General features: G+C 45.2%; 1 protein-coding gene across 1 annotated transcript; it reads left to right on the forward strand.

Annotated features, from left to right (window-relative positions):
* Positions 1–9477: 9477 nt before the first annotated feature.
* On the forward strand, positions 9478–11306 carry LOC109745955 (uncharacterized). Its single transcript, XM_020305069.4, has one exon. It carries the CDS (start codon positions 9585–9587, stop codon positions 11004–11006), a length of 1422 nt encoding a protein of 473 aa, XP_020160658.1. The 5' UTR covers positions 9478–9584; the 3' UTR covers positions 11007–11306.
* The last annotated feature ends 6014 nt before the right edge of the window (positions 11307–17320 follow it).

Raw genomic sequence — 17320 nt, forward strand, 5'->3', positions numbered from 1 at the left:
ACGTTCGACTACATCAACCGCGTTACTAAATGCTTCCGCTTTCGGTCTACGAGAGTACGTGGACACACTCTCCCCGCTCGTTGCTATGCTTCTCCTAGATAGATCTTGGGTGATCGTAGGCAAATTTTTGAAATACTACGTTCCCCAACAGATAATGCATCGGCCACTGTATTTTCAGTCCCTTTTTTGTATTGGAACCGGAATTGCAGACCCACCAGCTTTGTCATTGCCTTCCTTTGCAAATCAGAAGTTAGCACTTGATCTCCCAGTTGGCGCAAACTCTGGTGATCTGTTTTGATGATAAAAGGACCTCTCTGTAGATAAGCTCCGCACTTTTCTACTGCCATCATAATAGCCAAGAATTCCTTTTAATATATGGATAATTGTTGATTCTTGATGCCCTAGGGATTTGTTGTAGAAGGCCACAGGATGAGCATTCTGTATTAAAACTGCTCCTATTCCAGTGGAGCAGGCGTCAGTTTCATTTGTAAACTGTTGATTGAAGTCAGGCAATGCTAAAACTGGAGTGGTAGACATGGCTATATTCAACTTGTCAAAAGCCTGTTATGCCTCATCAGACCATATATAGTTATTTTTCTCCAAAAGCTGAGTTAGTGGTTTGGGAATAATACCATAGTGCCTGACAAACTTCCTGTAATACCCAGTGAGCCCCAAAAAAAACCTGAGTTCAGTCACATTCTGAGGCACAGGCCATTCTAGCATAGCTTTTGTTTTCTCAGGATCTGTAGCTACACCTTTATCTGAGATAATGTGCGCCAAGTATTCTAGTTTTTGTTGAACAAAGGTACATTTGCTGAGTTTAGCATAGAATTTGTTTTCTCTCAACACCTGGAACACCTCTCTCAAATGTGACACATGTTCCTCCAAGTATACACTGAAAACCAGGATATCATCCATGAAGATTACCACATATTTCCTATTGCCTTTGGAAAAACACCAGTTCATCACCCCGAAACGTACGAGGTGCAGTAGCTAACCCAAAAGCCATCACTCTGAACTGATAGTGTCCATTGTGAGTTCTGAATGTTGTTTTATGTTCATCTTTAGGTAGCATTCTTATCTGATGATAGCCTGCTTTTAATTCCAATTTGGTAAACCACTTAGCGCCAGCCAGCTCATCTAGTAGTTCATCCACAATAGGCATTGGAAATCTACTTCTAACAGTAATGGCATTTAATTTCCTGTAGTCCACACAGAACCTCCAAGTGCATCCTTCTTCTTCACTAGCAAAATAGGGGAAGCAAAGGGACTGACACTAGGAGTAATCAACCCAGCTTCCAGCATTTCAGCTACTTGCTTTTCAAATTCATCTTTTTGCAGGGGAGAATACTTATACGGTCTCACATTTACCGGTACTGCTCCTGGTATGAGATGGATATCGTGATCTAGTGGCCTTGTAGGAGGCAAGGCCTTAGGATCATTAAACACATCAGCAAACTCTTCAATGACTCCTTGAATTTCAGGTTGCATGGTGCTGGTTTGTTCTTTGGATGTAGGTACAAGTAATGCAGTAGTCCATATATCATTGCCTTTATGCCAGCGCATGGCCTGCTCCACTGAAAGTTCTTGTAAACCAGGCTTCTCCTTATTAGTAATCCCCTGTAGGGTAATAAGTTGGTCGAGATAATTGAATCTAACCCATTTCTCCTTCCGCTGACAAGTCGTCTCTCCCCATTGCTCCAACCAGTCCATACCAAGTATCATGTCATAACCACCCAGGTCCAACACTTTCAAAGGATAGCTGAAAGTATGTCCCTGTACCCACCAATTCATTTCAGGCACATAAGCAGAGCACTGCAACATCTCATCATTTGCTACTTTAACTGGCAATGTTGATGGCAACTTTTGAGGAGTAACTTGCACTCTTGGTAATAGTTGAGAATCAATGAAACTATGGGTGCTCCCAGAATCCAATAAAATTAACACCACTTGATTGCCAATCAGGGCTCTCAACCTAACAGTCTGAGGATGATCAGCTCCTGACAGGGCATTTACTGAAATTCACATATCTGGTAGAGCAGTTTCTTGTTCCACAACAGCGTCTAATATCTCATCTGATTAAATGTTAGGGTCTCCACACTGCATTGCTTGAACAACCCCTTGAGGTGCAGTTTTAGTGCACACATGGCCAGGCATGTATTTGTCCCCACAATTGAAACACAAATCATTAGCCCTTCTGAACTCTTTAAGTTGTCTGGCGTTCCACAGATCTCCAACAGCCGCTGATGGAGCTTTGTAATCAGTTTTTGGCCCATTTGTTTTGTGGGCTGTCCATTTAACCCGTTTGTTTCTGGCCAACACCTCTTCCTGAATACCAGCATACACAACAGCCTCACTAACCATAGCTGGTAATTGCATCTCGACAGCCGCTCTCAACTCTTCTCTCATACCCAACACAAACCTAGTTACCAGGAATGTGTCACTAACTGTGTTTTCATACAGCAGCAACCGGTAAGTTAATTGCGTAAATTCTCTTTTGTACTCAGCCACTGACCCTGACTATTTTAGCAACATCAACTCTTTCATTTTGTGTCTGTGCATGTTGACATCAAACTCTGACACACAGTAAAGCGAAACTCATGCCAATTAGGCCACTGATGATTCAGTTTATACACATGAAACCAATTGGCTGCATCACCATACAGATGCAGGGAAGCTGATGTGACTCTGAAGAACTCCGGAATTTCATACAACGAGAAATAAGCTTCACATCCATCGAGCCAAATACGCACATCAGTGCCATCAAAACGAGGGAAGTACATTTTGGGCATCCACGGTCTACAGGATGATGATCCTCACAATCAGACACAAATGTCGCCTTCTGCTTATCCAAACTGGGATGGGACTTTTTCTGAACTGGCAGAGCATTGGGTATCGGTGCTTGGTTCCTAAGTTGTGATGTTATTGGCGGAGGTGACCCCATTATGCCTTTGTTCCCCGGTGATGAAGCTGTGGGTGACGCCTGTTTGTGTAACTGATCACGAGATGCTGCCATCTGGTCATGCCGTACCTCTCCAATGGATTTCATAGTCAAATTGACATTGCTCTGAATCACATTGATGTGTTCCACCTGCGTGTTGAACTTCTGATCCAATTCTTCTATCCTAGTGAGCAATTCATCGATGCGGCCAGTTTTTCCCCCAAACCTGATAGCATCTCCAGCCTCTGCATCACCCTTGTCTCAAATGCCTCCATGGAGCCGAGGACTAACTTTGTCTGCACACTGGCCTTGGGAGGAGCCGTGGTGCCCCTGGATCTACCGCTGCCAGGTCAACGAGTACTGGAGTGCCGCTCACCGTCTCCGCATGCGCCCTGTCCTCTGCAACCGACCTCCCACGCCTCCACTGCAATGCCAATCTGGTCGCCGCCTCAGAATTTTACACCTAGCAGAAAATCACCGGGAAACCGGGCGCGTACCAGGATCCGCCGCCGAATGATCTCCGCCGACCTGATTTCTCTCCACCACTGGTGCTGGAACAGAGCACCCGACCCCCCGCCTCCGCGAACTCCGTTGACGAGCCAGGATTTTACGGCAAAGCCCAACCGCAACGCCGACGAGCCCGATTCGCCACCCCGCCGCCGATCGCCCGAATCTGGTACCAACTGTGATGACCTTACTAGGTAAGGATCACAAATCACAGGATAAACCACTCTGAATTCGAATTCGATTACAGAGATGGAGTTTACGTGAGGTAGAAGAAAGAAATGGGCAATGGGAAATAGACTGAGCGACTATCCTATTACAGACTCCTAACGATCTCATTTGATGCTGGCCTATAAGTACTTGCAGCTCCCTAGGCCTACGGCCCACTACTTACACTTAACTGCGGCCCATGGCCCGGCACAGAGTTTAACTTTTTGCTCTCTCTGTACTATTGCTTCCTTCCTCCTCTTGGTGACCCGGAGTGCTGACATCGCTCTCTCCATTGCCCCCCTTCTCCGCCTCCGCTCCAGGCACCCATGTCCCCACCGCCGATGGCCTCGGACGTCCGCTGCTACTCGATGGCCACCAGCCCCTTCCGAATAAACCCTGACTAGATCCCTCGGCTGGGTGTTGCGGGGCCTGCCCATGGATCCCGGCGTCATGGCGCTAGCCGGGGTGCGGGGGCAGATATTCGTGTGCGGCGGTGGAGGCAGCGGACGGCAATGGTGTGGCATTGCGGTAGTTTTCGGGCCTATCTGCGGCGGCACGAATAGTATGGTGAAGGTGAGTTGGCCATCTCATAGAGCTCAACAGAATGGCGACTAGGCTCACGGGCGCGCAGTGCTGGGCAGAGGCTTGCAGGCGTTGCGCAGCCATGCGATACTTGGCGGCCACGGGGTGGCCATGGTGAGCCAGCTACTCACGGCGCACGGTGGCCATGGTGAGTCGGCTGCTCGCGACATCCTGCGGTAGCTCGCCGAGACGTGCCAATGGAAGCGCACGAAGAAGCGCAACGGCCTCTGCTGCTTTCTCGTCGTGTTCTTGATGCGGGGAGATCCAACCTCTGTGGTACGAATGTGTGTAGTCTTGAGTTCTGCACTTAGATACAATAAAATACCTAGTTGTTCATTTTGATCAGGGAACCGTGCTATTTGTTTGTCTAATTTTCCTGCTCATGAAGCACAATGCTGTCGTGCCACTAGTGCTAATCAAATGTGGAGCTTGTTTTTCAACTATTCTACTCTAGATGCTGGCATCAGGTCATTTGATAGGCCATTCCAGTTCACTACTGTCTTCTAGATCCATCTCAATTAGTTGATAAATATGCATAAATTTGCCATGTCTTTTGTTGAGTAACATGATTGTTTAGGAAACATAGGATAGACTAGGATTTGTTCTACCTTGTCTTGTACTCCAAGATGGTCATGTACTCCTATATATACACCCACGAGGCTCAAGCAATACATCATGGATTCCATAAATCCCTCTCTATTCCCATTTAACATGGTATCAGAGCGGGTCGACCGAAACCCAAGCTACTAGAGAAATGCTGCGATATGCTGGTACCACATCCGTGCTGCCTGCTTCAACCCATAGAGAGAACGGGAGAGCAAGGACACGTGATCCGGATGCTCAATGTCGATGAAACCAGTGGGCTGCTGACCAAACACCTGCTCGGCAAGGTGCCCATGCAGTAAAGTGTTGGAGACATCCAACTGATGCACTCGCCATGCGCGAGAGACCGCCAACTGAAGAATTGTGCAGATCATGCCCGGTTTCACAACCGGGGCAAAAGTGTCGACGAAGTCCACACCAGCACGCTATCGAAATCCACGGACCACCCAATGAGCTTTGTAGCGCTCGAGAGAATCGTCAGGTCGTGTCTTGTGGCGGAACACCCATTTGCCACTAATGATGTTAGCATGGGGAGGTCGCGGAACAAGATGGCACGTGCGGTTATGTTGCAACCATGCCGCCATCGACCATCTACACAACTACTCTGATGGATCGTAGCCTGCTCCAACTCTCGCATCCATCCAGATTGGTTGCCGCACGACCATTCACACATGCAATGTGTGAAGCGAGCTGGCGCGGCAGTCGCTCGCGATGTCCTCGCTGGCCGCATGGCCGGCCGTCCCGCACGGTGTCGCACAAGGCCAACGCGCGCGTCCACGCGAGCGTGGTTGGTGCTGGCGTGGCAGGCTGATAGCATTGACCCCAACAGGTCAAAGCATGGATTGGCTTCTGGACTCTGCTCCTGCTACGTCCGCCCGCGGAACACACGACGCCGGGTATCTCCATCCTCAGGTTCCATGACATCATCTTCGAGTACAACGCACCCTCCACCGATCGAGCAATGAGTTGTAGTTGCGTCATCCCTTCGGACCGTAGCGTCGCCGCTCCATGGTTTTCTCCGCGGCTGCATCAACCCGCGCGTTGCTGTTGCGTCGCCCTTCGGGTCGTAGTGTCACGTCCCATGGTCCACCGCCGCCCCGAGGTCGTCCTCGTGGCTGTACCGACCCTTGTGTTATCGCGGCATCGCCCCACCAGGTCGTAGCGAGCGTGGCATGCGGTCCCTGCCATCGCCCCGTGGTTCTCCCCGCGGATGCACCGACCCACGCGCTGCCGCTGCGTTGCCCCTTCAGGCATAGTGCCGCGGCCCATGGTCCACCGCCGCTCCGAGGCCGTCCGTTCCAGGCCATCCCCGTGGCTGCTCGCGCTGCTGTTGTGTCGCCCCATCGGGCCGTAGCGAGCGTGGCACGCGGTCCTTGCCGCCGCCCTGAGGTCTTCCGCGCCGTCGTCCCAATACACATGGTGCCACTGCGTCACCCCTTCAGGTCGTAGCGCCGCGACACGCGGTCCACTTCGCCGTCCACGCGCGTCGTCTTCTATATGGTATGCGGGGACGCCACTGTCTGCGCTGGTCTTTGTCACGCTGTCAGGTTCTTCCTCGCCTACTTCGAGCACCACGACGTGCTCCTAACCTAGCCACTGCCGCCACCGCCACTCTTCTTTCCAGTCCACGGCGACTACCTCGACACCGGCCACCCTGACTCGACATCGACCACAACGTCCATCGCACGGCTACCTCGACCACGGCTACACCATCCCACGCCCTCGGTTACATCGACATCGACACAAAGGGCTACCACCTTCAGCAACCTCGTCGGTTTCCACTCCAGCCACGACTTCCATGATGCATCGACCGTTCGACTATGGGGGGATGTCCGTCGGCTTACCTTCGGATTATTCTCCAGTCTCACTGTCAGTCTCGCTACCATTGTGACTACGGGGGGAAGTTGAGTAACGTGATTGTTTAGGAAACATAGGATACACTAGGATTTGGTCTACCTTGTCTCGTACTTCAAAATGGTCATGTACTCCTATATATACACCCACGAGGCTCAAGCAATACATCATAGATTCCATCAATCCCTCTCTATTCCCTTATAACATCTTTGTACATCAAATATCTATAAATTTGCCATGTCCAGGAATACATAACTTTGCCCATGTGACAAGTCTTAAAAATTCATAGATTTGCCATGTGGACATTTCAAAGTTTATACATTTTGCCATGCTTTTTAGGAAAACAAAATGTTGTTTTCAATTTACCATGTTATGAACAATTTTCCTAAACTTGCTATATGACTAGTACAGAAAAAACATTAAATGTACCATGATATGTACATTTGCCATGATCTAGATTTACAAACTATTTGCCTAACTTGCCATGTGGCCAGTTCAAAAAATTCTAAATTTTCCACTCATTAGAAAGCAATTACAAGAAAATTATATATTCTTATTCACATGCTAAATGTGGATAGTTTTTCATACAAACTCATGAGATTTTTCAGAACATCATTGTTTCCCAAACATGAGACTTTTTTGCAATTTACTTGCGCGGTTTTTTCACACGGCAAATTTAGGGGGAATTTGATTCAAAATTCGGCAAATCTGGTACATGGCAAATTTTACTTTTACCATACATGTTAAAGTTAATTTTACTATTATTGCCATGGCAAATTTTGATTTGCCATCGCAAAATTTTACTTCTTATTTTTCCCATGGCAAATTTACCTTTTACTACCATGGAAATTTCACCTTTATTGCCATGGCAAATTTACTTTAACGTACATGGTAAATTTGCCATGGAAATTTTACTTCTGTTGCATGGTAATTTTTTTATTGCCATAGAAAATTTCACTTTTAATTTGTCATCAAAAAAATTTCTTTTTATTTTTCCCATGGCAAATTTACCTTTACTGTCATTGCAAATTTACCTTTATTACCATGGGAAAATCTACTTTAACATACATGGCAAAAATTTCCGTTTTAATCTGGCCATGGAAATTTTTACTTTCGTAGCATGGCAAATTTAGTTTTATTGCCATGGCAAATTTTGATTTGCCATCGCAAAATTTTACTTCTTATTTTTCCCATAGTAAATTTACCTTTTACTGCCATGGCAATTTCACCTTTATTGCCATGGGAAATTTACTTTAACATACATGGTAAATTTGCCATGGCAATTTTACTTCTGTTGCATGGTAATTTTTTTATTGCCATAGAAAATTTCACTTTTAGTTTTCCATCACAATTTTTTCTTTTTATTTTTGCCCATGGCAAATTTACCTTTATTGTCATGGGAAAATCTACTTTAACATACATGGCAAAATTTTCTGTTTTAATTTGGCCATGGCAATTTTTACTTTCACAGCATGGCAACTTTAGTTTTATTGCCATGGCAAATTTCGTTTTTATTTGCCATCGAAAAGTTTACTTCTTTTTTTTCATGGCAAACTTACCTTTACTGCCATGTCAAGTTTACTTTAACATACATGGCAACGTTTCTTTTTAAATTTTTGCGATGGCAATTCTACTTTTCTTTACCATGGCAAATTCATCGACATGATAAATTTACCTTTACTGCCAAGGCAAATTTACTTAAACATACATGGCAACTTTTACTTTTTATTTTCCATGGAAACTTTACCTTCATTGTCATGGAAAATTTAACTTTATTTGCCATGTCAAATAAACCTTCGTTTTTGCCATCGCAATTTTTACTTTAACATACACGACAAATGTACTAATTTTTTTATGTACCATTTGGTAATCTTGCTTATACATATACTATTTGTAATTTTTGGTCATAATTTGTGCTATTTCACATACATGGAAAATTTCTTTTATACAAAGCAAGGCAATTTTACTTCAAATACCATGGCTAATTTTAATATCTATCTACCATAGCAGTTTTTTGTGATTTTTTGTTGTTTTTGTGCTGTTCATTCTACTTTTTACATGGTAATTTTTTGCCATGGCAATTTTCCGACTATAATTTTTTGCCATAGCAGGAAAATTGCCATGCAAGCAGTACCATGGCAATTTTTGCTTTATTGTTTGCACCATGCCAGATTCATTTTTTGAAGCTTGCCATAGTTATTCTTTGGACTATGCAAAGTTGTAGGTTAAAGAATAACAAATTTAATTTATTAAGCAATTACAAAGTTTACATTTTGGACCATCCAAAATTCATACTTAAGGGCATGGAATTTTTTTATTTTTGAACATGGCGATTTTACTTTTTATCCAATGAAAAAAATCATACTCCAAATCATGGAAAAAATTATATATTTGGAACATGGCAAACTTTATTAACGTAGCCATGTGGCAAACTAAATGCTTTGGACCATGGCAATTTTGTTTTATATAAAACATGGGCATATTTTATGTTGAAACGCTTTTTGGCCAAGGTTCCTTCTATGTGTTCTTAAATTTTGGCATTTTTTAATTTTCATAACTACTCCCTCCGTCCCATAAAACATCCTATATTATGAGACATAGGGAGTAGTATGGATCCATTTTTTCAAAAAAAAACATCTTGATGACAGTTTCAATATACATTATGACAACAATAAATGTGCTATTCATAATGAGGTTCAGATTCCAGCATCAAGACTTGATAGTAGTCAGCTGAAAATTGGGCTTTTTTATATGTCCGTTTTTTGCCATTAAGGTGACGTGGGGGTGGTGGGGAGGCCCATTACTTGGCCTGGTCGTGCCTGGTGGGTTCGCGCTGGGGGTGTATGCCAGACCGAACTCTGAACCGAGCCAAATCTCGCCGCCGTCAACCATGGATCCGAGCCGGCCACTCCTGGGGCGCGGCGCCTTCCTCTCCTCCTCTGCGCACGCCGCCGCCGCCATCATCCTCATCGCCTTCCTCCTCCTCACCCTGCTCCGCCTCCCGCTCTCCCCCTCCATCTCCATCTACACCCCTGCCCCCCTCGCCTCCACGCCCCACCACCACCTGCAGCACCAGGACCATGAAGACCAGGAGCAGGAGGACGCCTCATCCTGCGACCTCTCCTCCCCGCTGGACTGCGCCGACCCACGCCTCTTCCACCTCATGATGCGCAGCGCCATCGACGCCTTCCCTGCCGTCCATTTCGCCCGCTTCGGCCGCCCCGTCCCCGGCGACCCGCCCTCCGCTTCCTGCGACATGGCATGGCGCGCCCGCACCAACGCCTCCGCCTCCGCCTCCCCCACCGCCACCACCAAGGACTACCGCCGCTTCGCCATCGCGAGGGACCCACACACCTGCGCCTACTCCGTCACCTCCATCGGCGATTACCACTCCGGCCCCAACGCCCGCAAGCCTCGGCCCGGCGCCTCCAACGCCACCGCCGCCCCGCCCCCGCCGCCGCTCTCCCGCTCCCAGTTCGCCGCCGCCACCTACCTCTCCTACCACGGCGGAGGCGACCGCTGCAAGCTCATGCCACACTACATGCGCAGCCTCCTCTGCGCCCTCGCCGAGGCGCGCTACCTCAACCGCACCCTCGTCCTCGACCTCAGCCTCTGCCTGGCGGCCTCCTACACAGCCGCCGGCATGCCTGAGGAGGGCAAGCGCCTCGCCTTCTACTTCGACATCGACCACCTCCGGTCGTCCGTGGTGAACATCATCGAGGAAAGACAGTTCTGGGAAGATTGGGACAGGTGGGGAGCGCAGGGCCAGCTCGGGCTCCGGCTCATTGAGGACACCAGGGTTGCCGCCACCAAGTTCTCCAAGGCTAAGGACACCCTGATTGTCAGGAAATTTGGGGACGTCGAGCCAGGGAATTACTGGTACCATGTATGTGAGGGTGAGGCGGAGCGTGTGCTCCCTCCGCCACGCCATGCCATACGTCTGGCACCAAGTTTGATGAGCATTGTCGATGATATCATCTTAAGTATGCAACAAGACTTCGATTCCGTCCATGTTGGTGGCAGTGTTGAGGACCTCATCCAGCGAATCGAGGATGGTGTTGATGTAGGAAGGCAAGTGTACATTGCCGGAGAGGGGATCAACACGGTCTCCATGGAGGTGCTTAAGGCAAAGTACAACAACTTGCGTTACCTGGATGAGTTTCAGAGGCTCTGGAGAAAAGACAGCAAGTGGTTCTTGGAGATGAAGAGGCTCAATGGTGGAGTTCCTGTGAAGTTTGATGGGTACATGCGTGAGCTGGTTGACAGGGAGGTCTTCCTCAAGGGCAAGAAGAAGGTCGAGGTGCTCCGCTGATTTCTTCTCCAAGATAAGATGTTGGAGAACACGGCATGCTTTTTCCAAGTGAGTCGTGTATAGACCGTGTCTGAATTTTGTTGTCAGGTTTAGCGTATAGAGTATCCAGTCAGTACCACTTTGTGAGAAATTTTCGTAACCAGCATTCCAGCAATGTATAGCTCCGTGCTGCGAAAATACCTGTTCCGATCAATTAGTTCCTTAGCACTAATCACTGCTCATTTCCTGTAAGGAATTATTGTACTAATTCACATATCCTTTTGGCTATTTAGTTGAATTCATGACCTTTTGTTTCTCCAATACATTTCAACATATGATACTTATGAGTAGTCAATGATGTATAGCTTTATCATCTACATAGTTGTTCTGGGCATCTATTCTTTAAGTGACGCACAAAAGTATAATCCTGAGTCCAGTCTTCTGTTGCATATGGCATGCTATGGATAACATATCCTCCTATGAGCATTTGTTTACTAGTTATAACAGTATGCTGTCTTCCTTGATTACTTGAGGGTCATGGAAACTGAAATATAGCTGTAAGACACAATCTGTATGTGCTGCTTGACCTGCAGTCCTGGTAAGCGACGAATATTTCTTTGATAAGCAAGGAACGTTTCTTTTGTGGTCTGACTGAAACTGTACATAGTGCCATATTGACGTACTTTACATTCTGTTCTATGGAACCTTCGCTGATAAAGGCTTCATTTTTCACGTACATTTACTTTTCACTTATGTTAACCCAGCATCAGCAACACAGTTTACATTATAACTACTTTATCTTGCTTTTATTTTTTTTCTTTATGCGCTATCTCCTTGATAGAGTAGATAAGGTAGAGAAGAGTGCTGCAATATAGCATATATTCCAGATGTTATGCTTCTTTGTTTTTGGATAAGCAATGCTTATTCCTAGCTAAAATGGATAGGCTTTTGCAATACGGCATCTCTGAAATTTATTATAAATATACCATTTTTAACTTCTTGCTTGACGAAACAAATATATACTTGGACATTGAGCTTATCTGAAGTATGATAAGTTATGTACATTTAAGGGAACCTTTATAGTTAAGCAGCAACTTCCAGTAGAGATCTTCCAGTCGGGGAGGGTGTAACAACAGAATGAAATAAATAGCTTCAACGACATTGTTACGGTAATATTATGTTACTGTAATATTATGGCAGATGCGCATTAGGTTGATCAAACATGCTACATAAAGTGAGATGACCAACAATAGTTCTGCCCTCTTTAGGAAATCTGGAAGGAGCCATACCAAACTCACCAAACTCTGAACTGCTCTGTGCAAAACAACATGTGTAAAGATGCCTTGTCATCTAAGCCAATCATATCGAGTTTGGTTAAAACCTAATATCTATGCAGGTATGTTAGGACCTGGGATAAATATGAGATAACCTCTGTTACGGTATAGAAGGCCTGCGTGTATTCCTAGATCATCAATTTATCCAATCAAATATGTATTATTGTTCAGCAAGTAAAGTGTTGAATTCATTTTTCGAAAAAAAATTATAATGGTATTTTTTTGGCGTATAACTTATATTTGGTTAGTCAAATTGATGATCTTAAAATATGTGCGGACCAGTTGCTTTTGATTACTATAAACCGTTGAACATTGGTAGGAGTACTTCTCTAGGAGTTGCTCATTTATTCCAGAAAACGACGAGACTTTGTTCCACTAATATCTATACCTGGATCATGCTCCTTCCCATCCATTACTTCTGAACTGGCACCAAAGAGAAAGAAAAGAACATAGTGAAATCACAATTATGAATGGTTAGTGCTCCTACTTTATAGTAGCCACATTTTGAGAATTGATGACTGATATTAACAACCTTGGAATACTAATAGTTGATTAGTTTGTTAGCTCTACTTGCTGCTCAGTTCTATTAAGAAGAAATTGCACTTAGCCAATGTTATGAGCTGCCTTTTCTTACTGGTTGATCATTTCACAACATTTACTGATCGCGCATAAGTAGGTTTGTTTGTGCCATTTCTGGACAAAACACATTTTATATGGGTCTGCTCTGTTTGCGAGCCACAGCTTTGCCAGTAATACAAGCAGTAGAGCAAATATGACTAATAACATGTGCCATTTGCATTAATCTTTTTGTTATCTAATTAATTCAGTTTGCTGCGGGGTGAACGAAGGCACGCCACAAAAATGACGAAGAAAGACATTTGGGCTTGCGCTGAGAGCCAAGAGAATCAGGAAAGCATATCTCATTCTCTGCCCCATTCCCCCAATCTCTAGACTCCTGTGCCTGATACATGGTCTGCTCTGTGCATCAAGATTTCCGTCTTCATTCAAAATTTGAACTTAACTATAGTGATGCTGAGTAGCAAGTTTTTTTCTTCTTATCGTTTTCTTGTATTGTATCACCTCCAGATCAGGGAATCAAAGAGGCAGTAGTACCACCACCGCCTCATGCTACTGTTGTTTCCAACCATCAAAGAAGTGAATGCCACATCCAGGTTCCTCAGGCTGCTCGTCCCCCAGACAAGCATGCCTTCTTCGGGGGCAAGCTCACTCCCGTGGTAGTGCATGATGCGGCCACACACATAGATGATAAAGCGGCAAGAGGATCCCCAGGAAACCCAGAAATTGTTGATGATTCCTGTTTCAAGCATCCACCTGCGAGAGAGTACCCTCGTAGGAGTGGGACATTGCAGGCAGAAGCAGCCAGCAGGAGAAGTGTACTGGAAAGGACGAGAAAATTACAACAGGCTCCATCAGTGGCAAGCTGAAGCCAGCGAACTTACTCATGCGTCTCATGGCCTGTGGACCGAGACACCCTAGCTTTGGCTTTGTTCAAGCCTCCTACAAGCCACGGTTCACGACTTCACGTGGCTTGGGTACCCATTGTATCTAGAGCTGCCCCCTCTCGGTGCAATAAAGCCTGGAACTAGTGCTGCATCCACTATCAGAGCTTCAGAAATAGAGAATTCCAGTGATGCCACGGGCAAGCTTAAACGCTCTTCTTCGTCTCAGTCACCAGGACAGGTATGTAATACCGTTCTCCTTGGAATCATCTGCCTCGACACATTCATGCTAATTTATCCCTACATTTGATTGATTTGCATAGATCCTGAAGCATACGACCCGTTGCAGAGTTTGTGAAGAAACACGCTCGTCAAAAGGGGATCCGGTTAACTTGTCCAGAAGCATGAGGGTAAGGATGAGCGATCCGTTTTCAGGGAAGATACCCTCTTCTTTTCTTTTCTTTTTTGAGGGGAAAAGATACCCTCTTCGAGTGTAGTGTTGTTCGACGCCGAAGATGAAAAAGTGATCAATATCGAATAAAGGTAAAGTGGCATAAATTATATTTGTAGACGGTGGTTTCACTCTTTTCGCATTTATGCAGTCCGTACTTGTACTTGAGGATATATAACTGACCATATGGAGTATTGCAGGCTTGCTTCAGGAGCTCCTGTTCTCATCCACTAATTAGAAACTCGGCTGCTTCGGTGCCAATGCAATGAGTTGGGGGCGCGGTCCGTTTTGGTTGCACCGTCAACTTTTTGTTTTGCCTTTTCTTTTTGGGTAAGCGGTCCCTTTTTCTTCTTTGTTTCGCTGTCAATAAGTGTACAAGAAATAACCTGAAGTCCTTGGTGCCGGTTTAGTAGCTATGACTTCGCTGCTGGCAGTTGTTAGAAAATGTAAGTGTATCAGTAATTCCTTTTCAAAATAATAATAATAATAGTGTTGTAGTACTAAGTTTGCTTTGAGGGTAAGTACGACTTGCCCTACTCTTTGATCGTATAGTTACTCATAAGTGGAGTGGGAGAAGGGTGTATATATTGTGCAATGCATGATGAGATTCAGATCTCCCGGCCAGCCGCACTAGTGGTTATTTCTTGACCCTATCTACATTATTTCAGACTAGCAAAAGGCCCGTGCGTTGCAACGGAAAAAAAAATCACACGTGGTTTAAGATTTTAGCAATCCAATACTGACCCAGGGCATATGTCTTAATGTCTAGTTCATTCAATTAAGCATTGGCTCTGTTGGCACGACCTCTAAGCTCATCCTCACGCCGTCCACTAACTAAGCTCACGGATTATGGCCACACCTCGCCATTTGTTTTGATTATTTCGGTCATTGCCAGATTATAGCTAACCTCACCCTCACTTTTTTAAAAAAAACGAAGATATTGGTTGATTTTTTTAATTTGGAGACATATATAAAATTGGTGGGATCCCGTGTAAATTAACGAGCTGGTACTATTCTTTTTAAGGATAGATGATACTATTAATTAATAAAAAAATGATTGTATCGAAAGCTGGCCCACTAGCCAAATAGAAAGAATATTATGATATGACGTGTCTGTGTTATAGGACATGGCAGCCCATGCCCGTGAAATAAAGAAGATTTTCCCTAAAAGGGTGAAACACTTGAGAGAAATAAAAAAACGCCGTTCATCTAAAAAAAGGGAGCCCGTGCCCATAGCAGCCAGCAGCCGCCGCTCGTAACGCACGCGCGCCCGAGCGAGGAGAGCCCATCTCCGCCTTCTTCTTCTTGCCTCCGGCCGGCGAGCCCAACTGCCGGCGACACGTCGATCCGCCGTCCTCTTCCATGCCTTCTCCCTTCCCTTCCTCCTTCCTCTCACTTGTCCTTTTCTTCTCCCATCTCTCTCTCCCTTCTTTCCACGCAGGAACCCAGCCGAGCCGCCATGGCTGAGAAGTTTCGCCGCCGCCACCGCCCTCTTCCCTGCATTCTCCCTTCCTTTCCTCCTTCTTCTCCCTTCTCTTCTTCTCCCGTCTCTCTCCTCCCTCATCTCTCTCTCCCCTTCCAGCGACGAACCCAGCCGAGCCGCCATGGCAGAGAAGCTTCGCCTCCGTCGCGTTTTGCTCCGGAGCCACGCGATGAAGCCACCCCTGCCCTGGATCCGTTGGTAAATGATGCGCCCACAGTCGTCTGACTTCGTCTGCTCGCCTCCCGCGTCCTCGCCGCCCTGGAAGCCCCGCCGGACCCGTGCACTACCGCCGCCTGATACTCGATCATTTTTTTCCCCCGATGCTCGATCTGGTACGGCGTTGACCGCTCGAGCCCATGTAACCCCGCGCATGGGCCGCCATAGCTGCTTCTGGCCCAGACGCGGAAGATGCGTGCCAGATGGGTTGAAGCCCAGGCACGTAAGACACGTGAATTAATTGTTCAGACAAAAATTTAGTACCACCTTGAATATCTTAAAAGATCAAAAATAATAATAAGGTGAACGAATGAAAAAATCGATGAAACGCACCTTGCTTTATTATAAGGTATAGGTATACACACACACACACACACACACACACACATATACATATATTTGTGGTCAGGTTAAAGTATCTCTGCTTCAAAATAGATTCATTTTTTTTGCTAAAGAATAGCCTTATGAACATCTACTATTCGCCTGATCCTATCTACTATGTCGATGCCATTTTTAGAACAAGTGCATATACTCCCTATGTACCATAATATATGACGTTTTAGCAGCTCAAATTGAACTGCTAAAACGTCATATATTATGCTATGGAGGGAGTACTACTGAAGAAAGCGTATGTTTTACTGAAAGCTATATATTTTCTTAGATACAAAAGATCTTATTCTTAGTGAAAGAGTAATGAAGGTTTCAAATTTATGAAAAATGACTGATATAAACATTATTGCTAAGTATTTTGTGAGGTGTTGTACTAGATTGAACACACAACTAGGGGGGTGAAGATCTCCACCACGCCTGATTGGAGTGTTGGACCTTTTCTTGCTTGGTCAATTTCTTATTTCCTCATACATCCTTTTCGGTGTCTCATATAGGTTGCTTTGTTTCTATCATTTCCACTTTGTTTTGTCTCTCTTTTTTAAATGAAACTACTAGCTTCCCGAGGGTATATTACTATGTGAATTGTCCTTGCAATATTACAATGAGAATTTTATTTTTATTTCCAAAAGGGCATTGCTTGATGAACACATCCATTTTATTATTGCATTTCAAGCCATTCTTATGGAAAATATGAAAAGATTATAGGGCTCAAAAGAACGCAAAAAGATTATAAGTCTCATTCAGGTACCACAAATCCTATAACTAGACCAGCATCCATATTGATGAACAGATAAAACTAGGAAGTATGTGACAAAATGATGTATAAAAGGAGAAAAATGTTTGAATTAAACTTAATGCATCGTCATATGTCAACAAAAATGCAAAGCATGGACTATATAATTTTGCTACAAGCGTCCAACACATATACGTCCATAACCACTTAAAAATTAACCAAAATCTTTTAACTTGTGGCTGACATGCATGAACGGATTCCAATTAAA

This window comes from Aegilops tauschii, chromosome 7, assembly GCF_002575655.3.
Source record: "Aegilops tauschii subsp. strangulata cultivar AL8/78 chromosome 7, Aet v6.0, whole genome shotgun sequence".
Taxonomy (NCBI): domain Eukaryota; kingdom Viridiplantae; phylum Streptophyta; class Magnoliopsida; order Poales; family Poaceae; genus Aegilops; species Aegilops tauschii.

Excerpts from the sequence above, each read along its gene's own strand:
- LOC109745955 (XM_020305069.4), top strand. The coding sequence starts at position 9,585 with ATGGATCCGAGCCGGCCACTCCTGGGGCGCGGCGCCTTCCTCTCCTCC.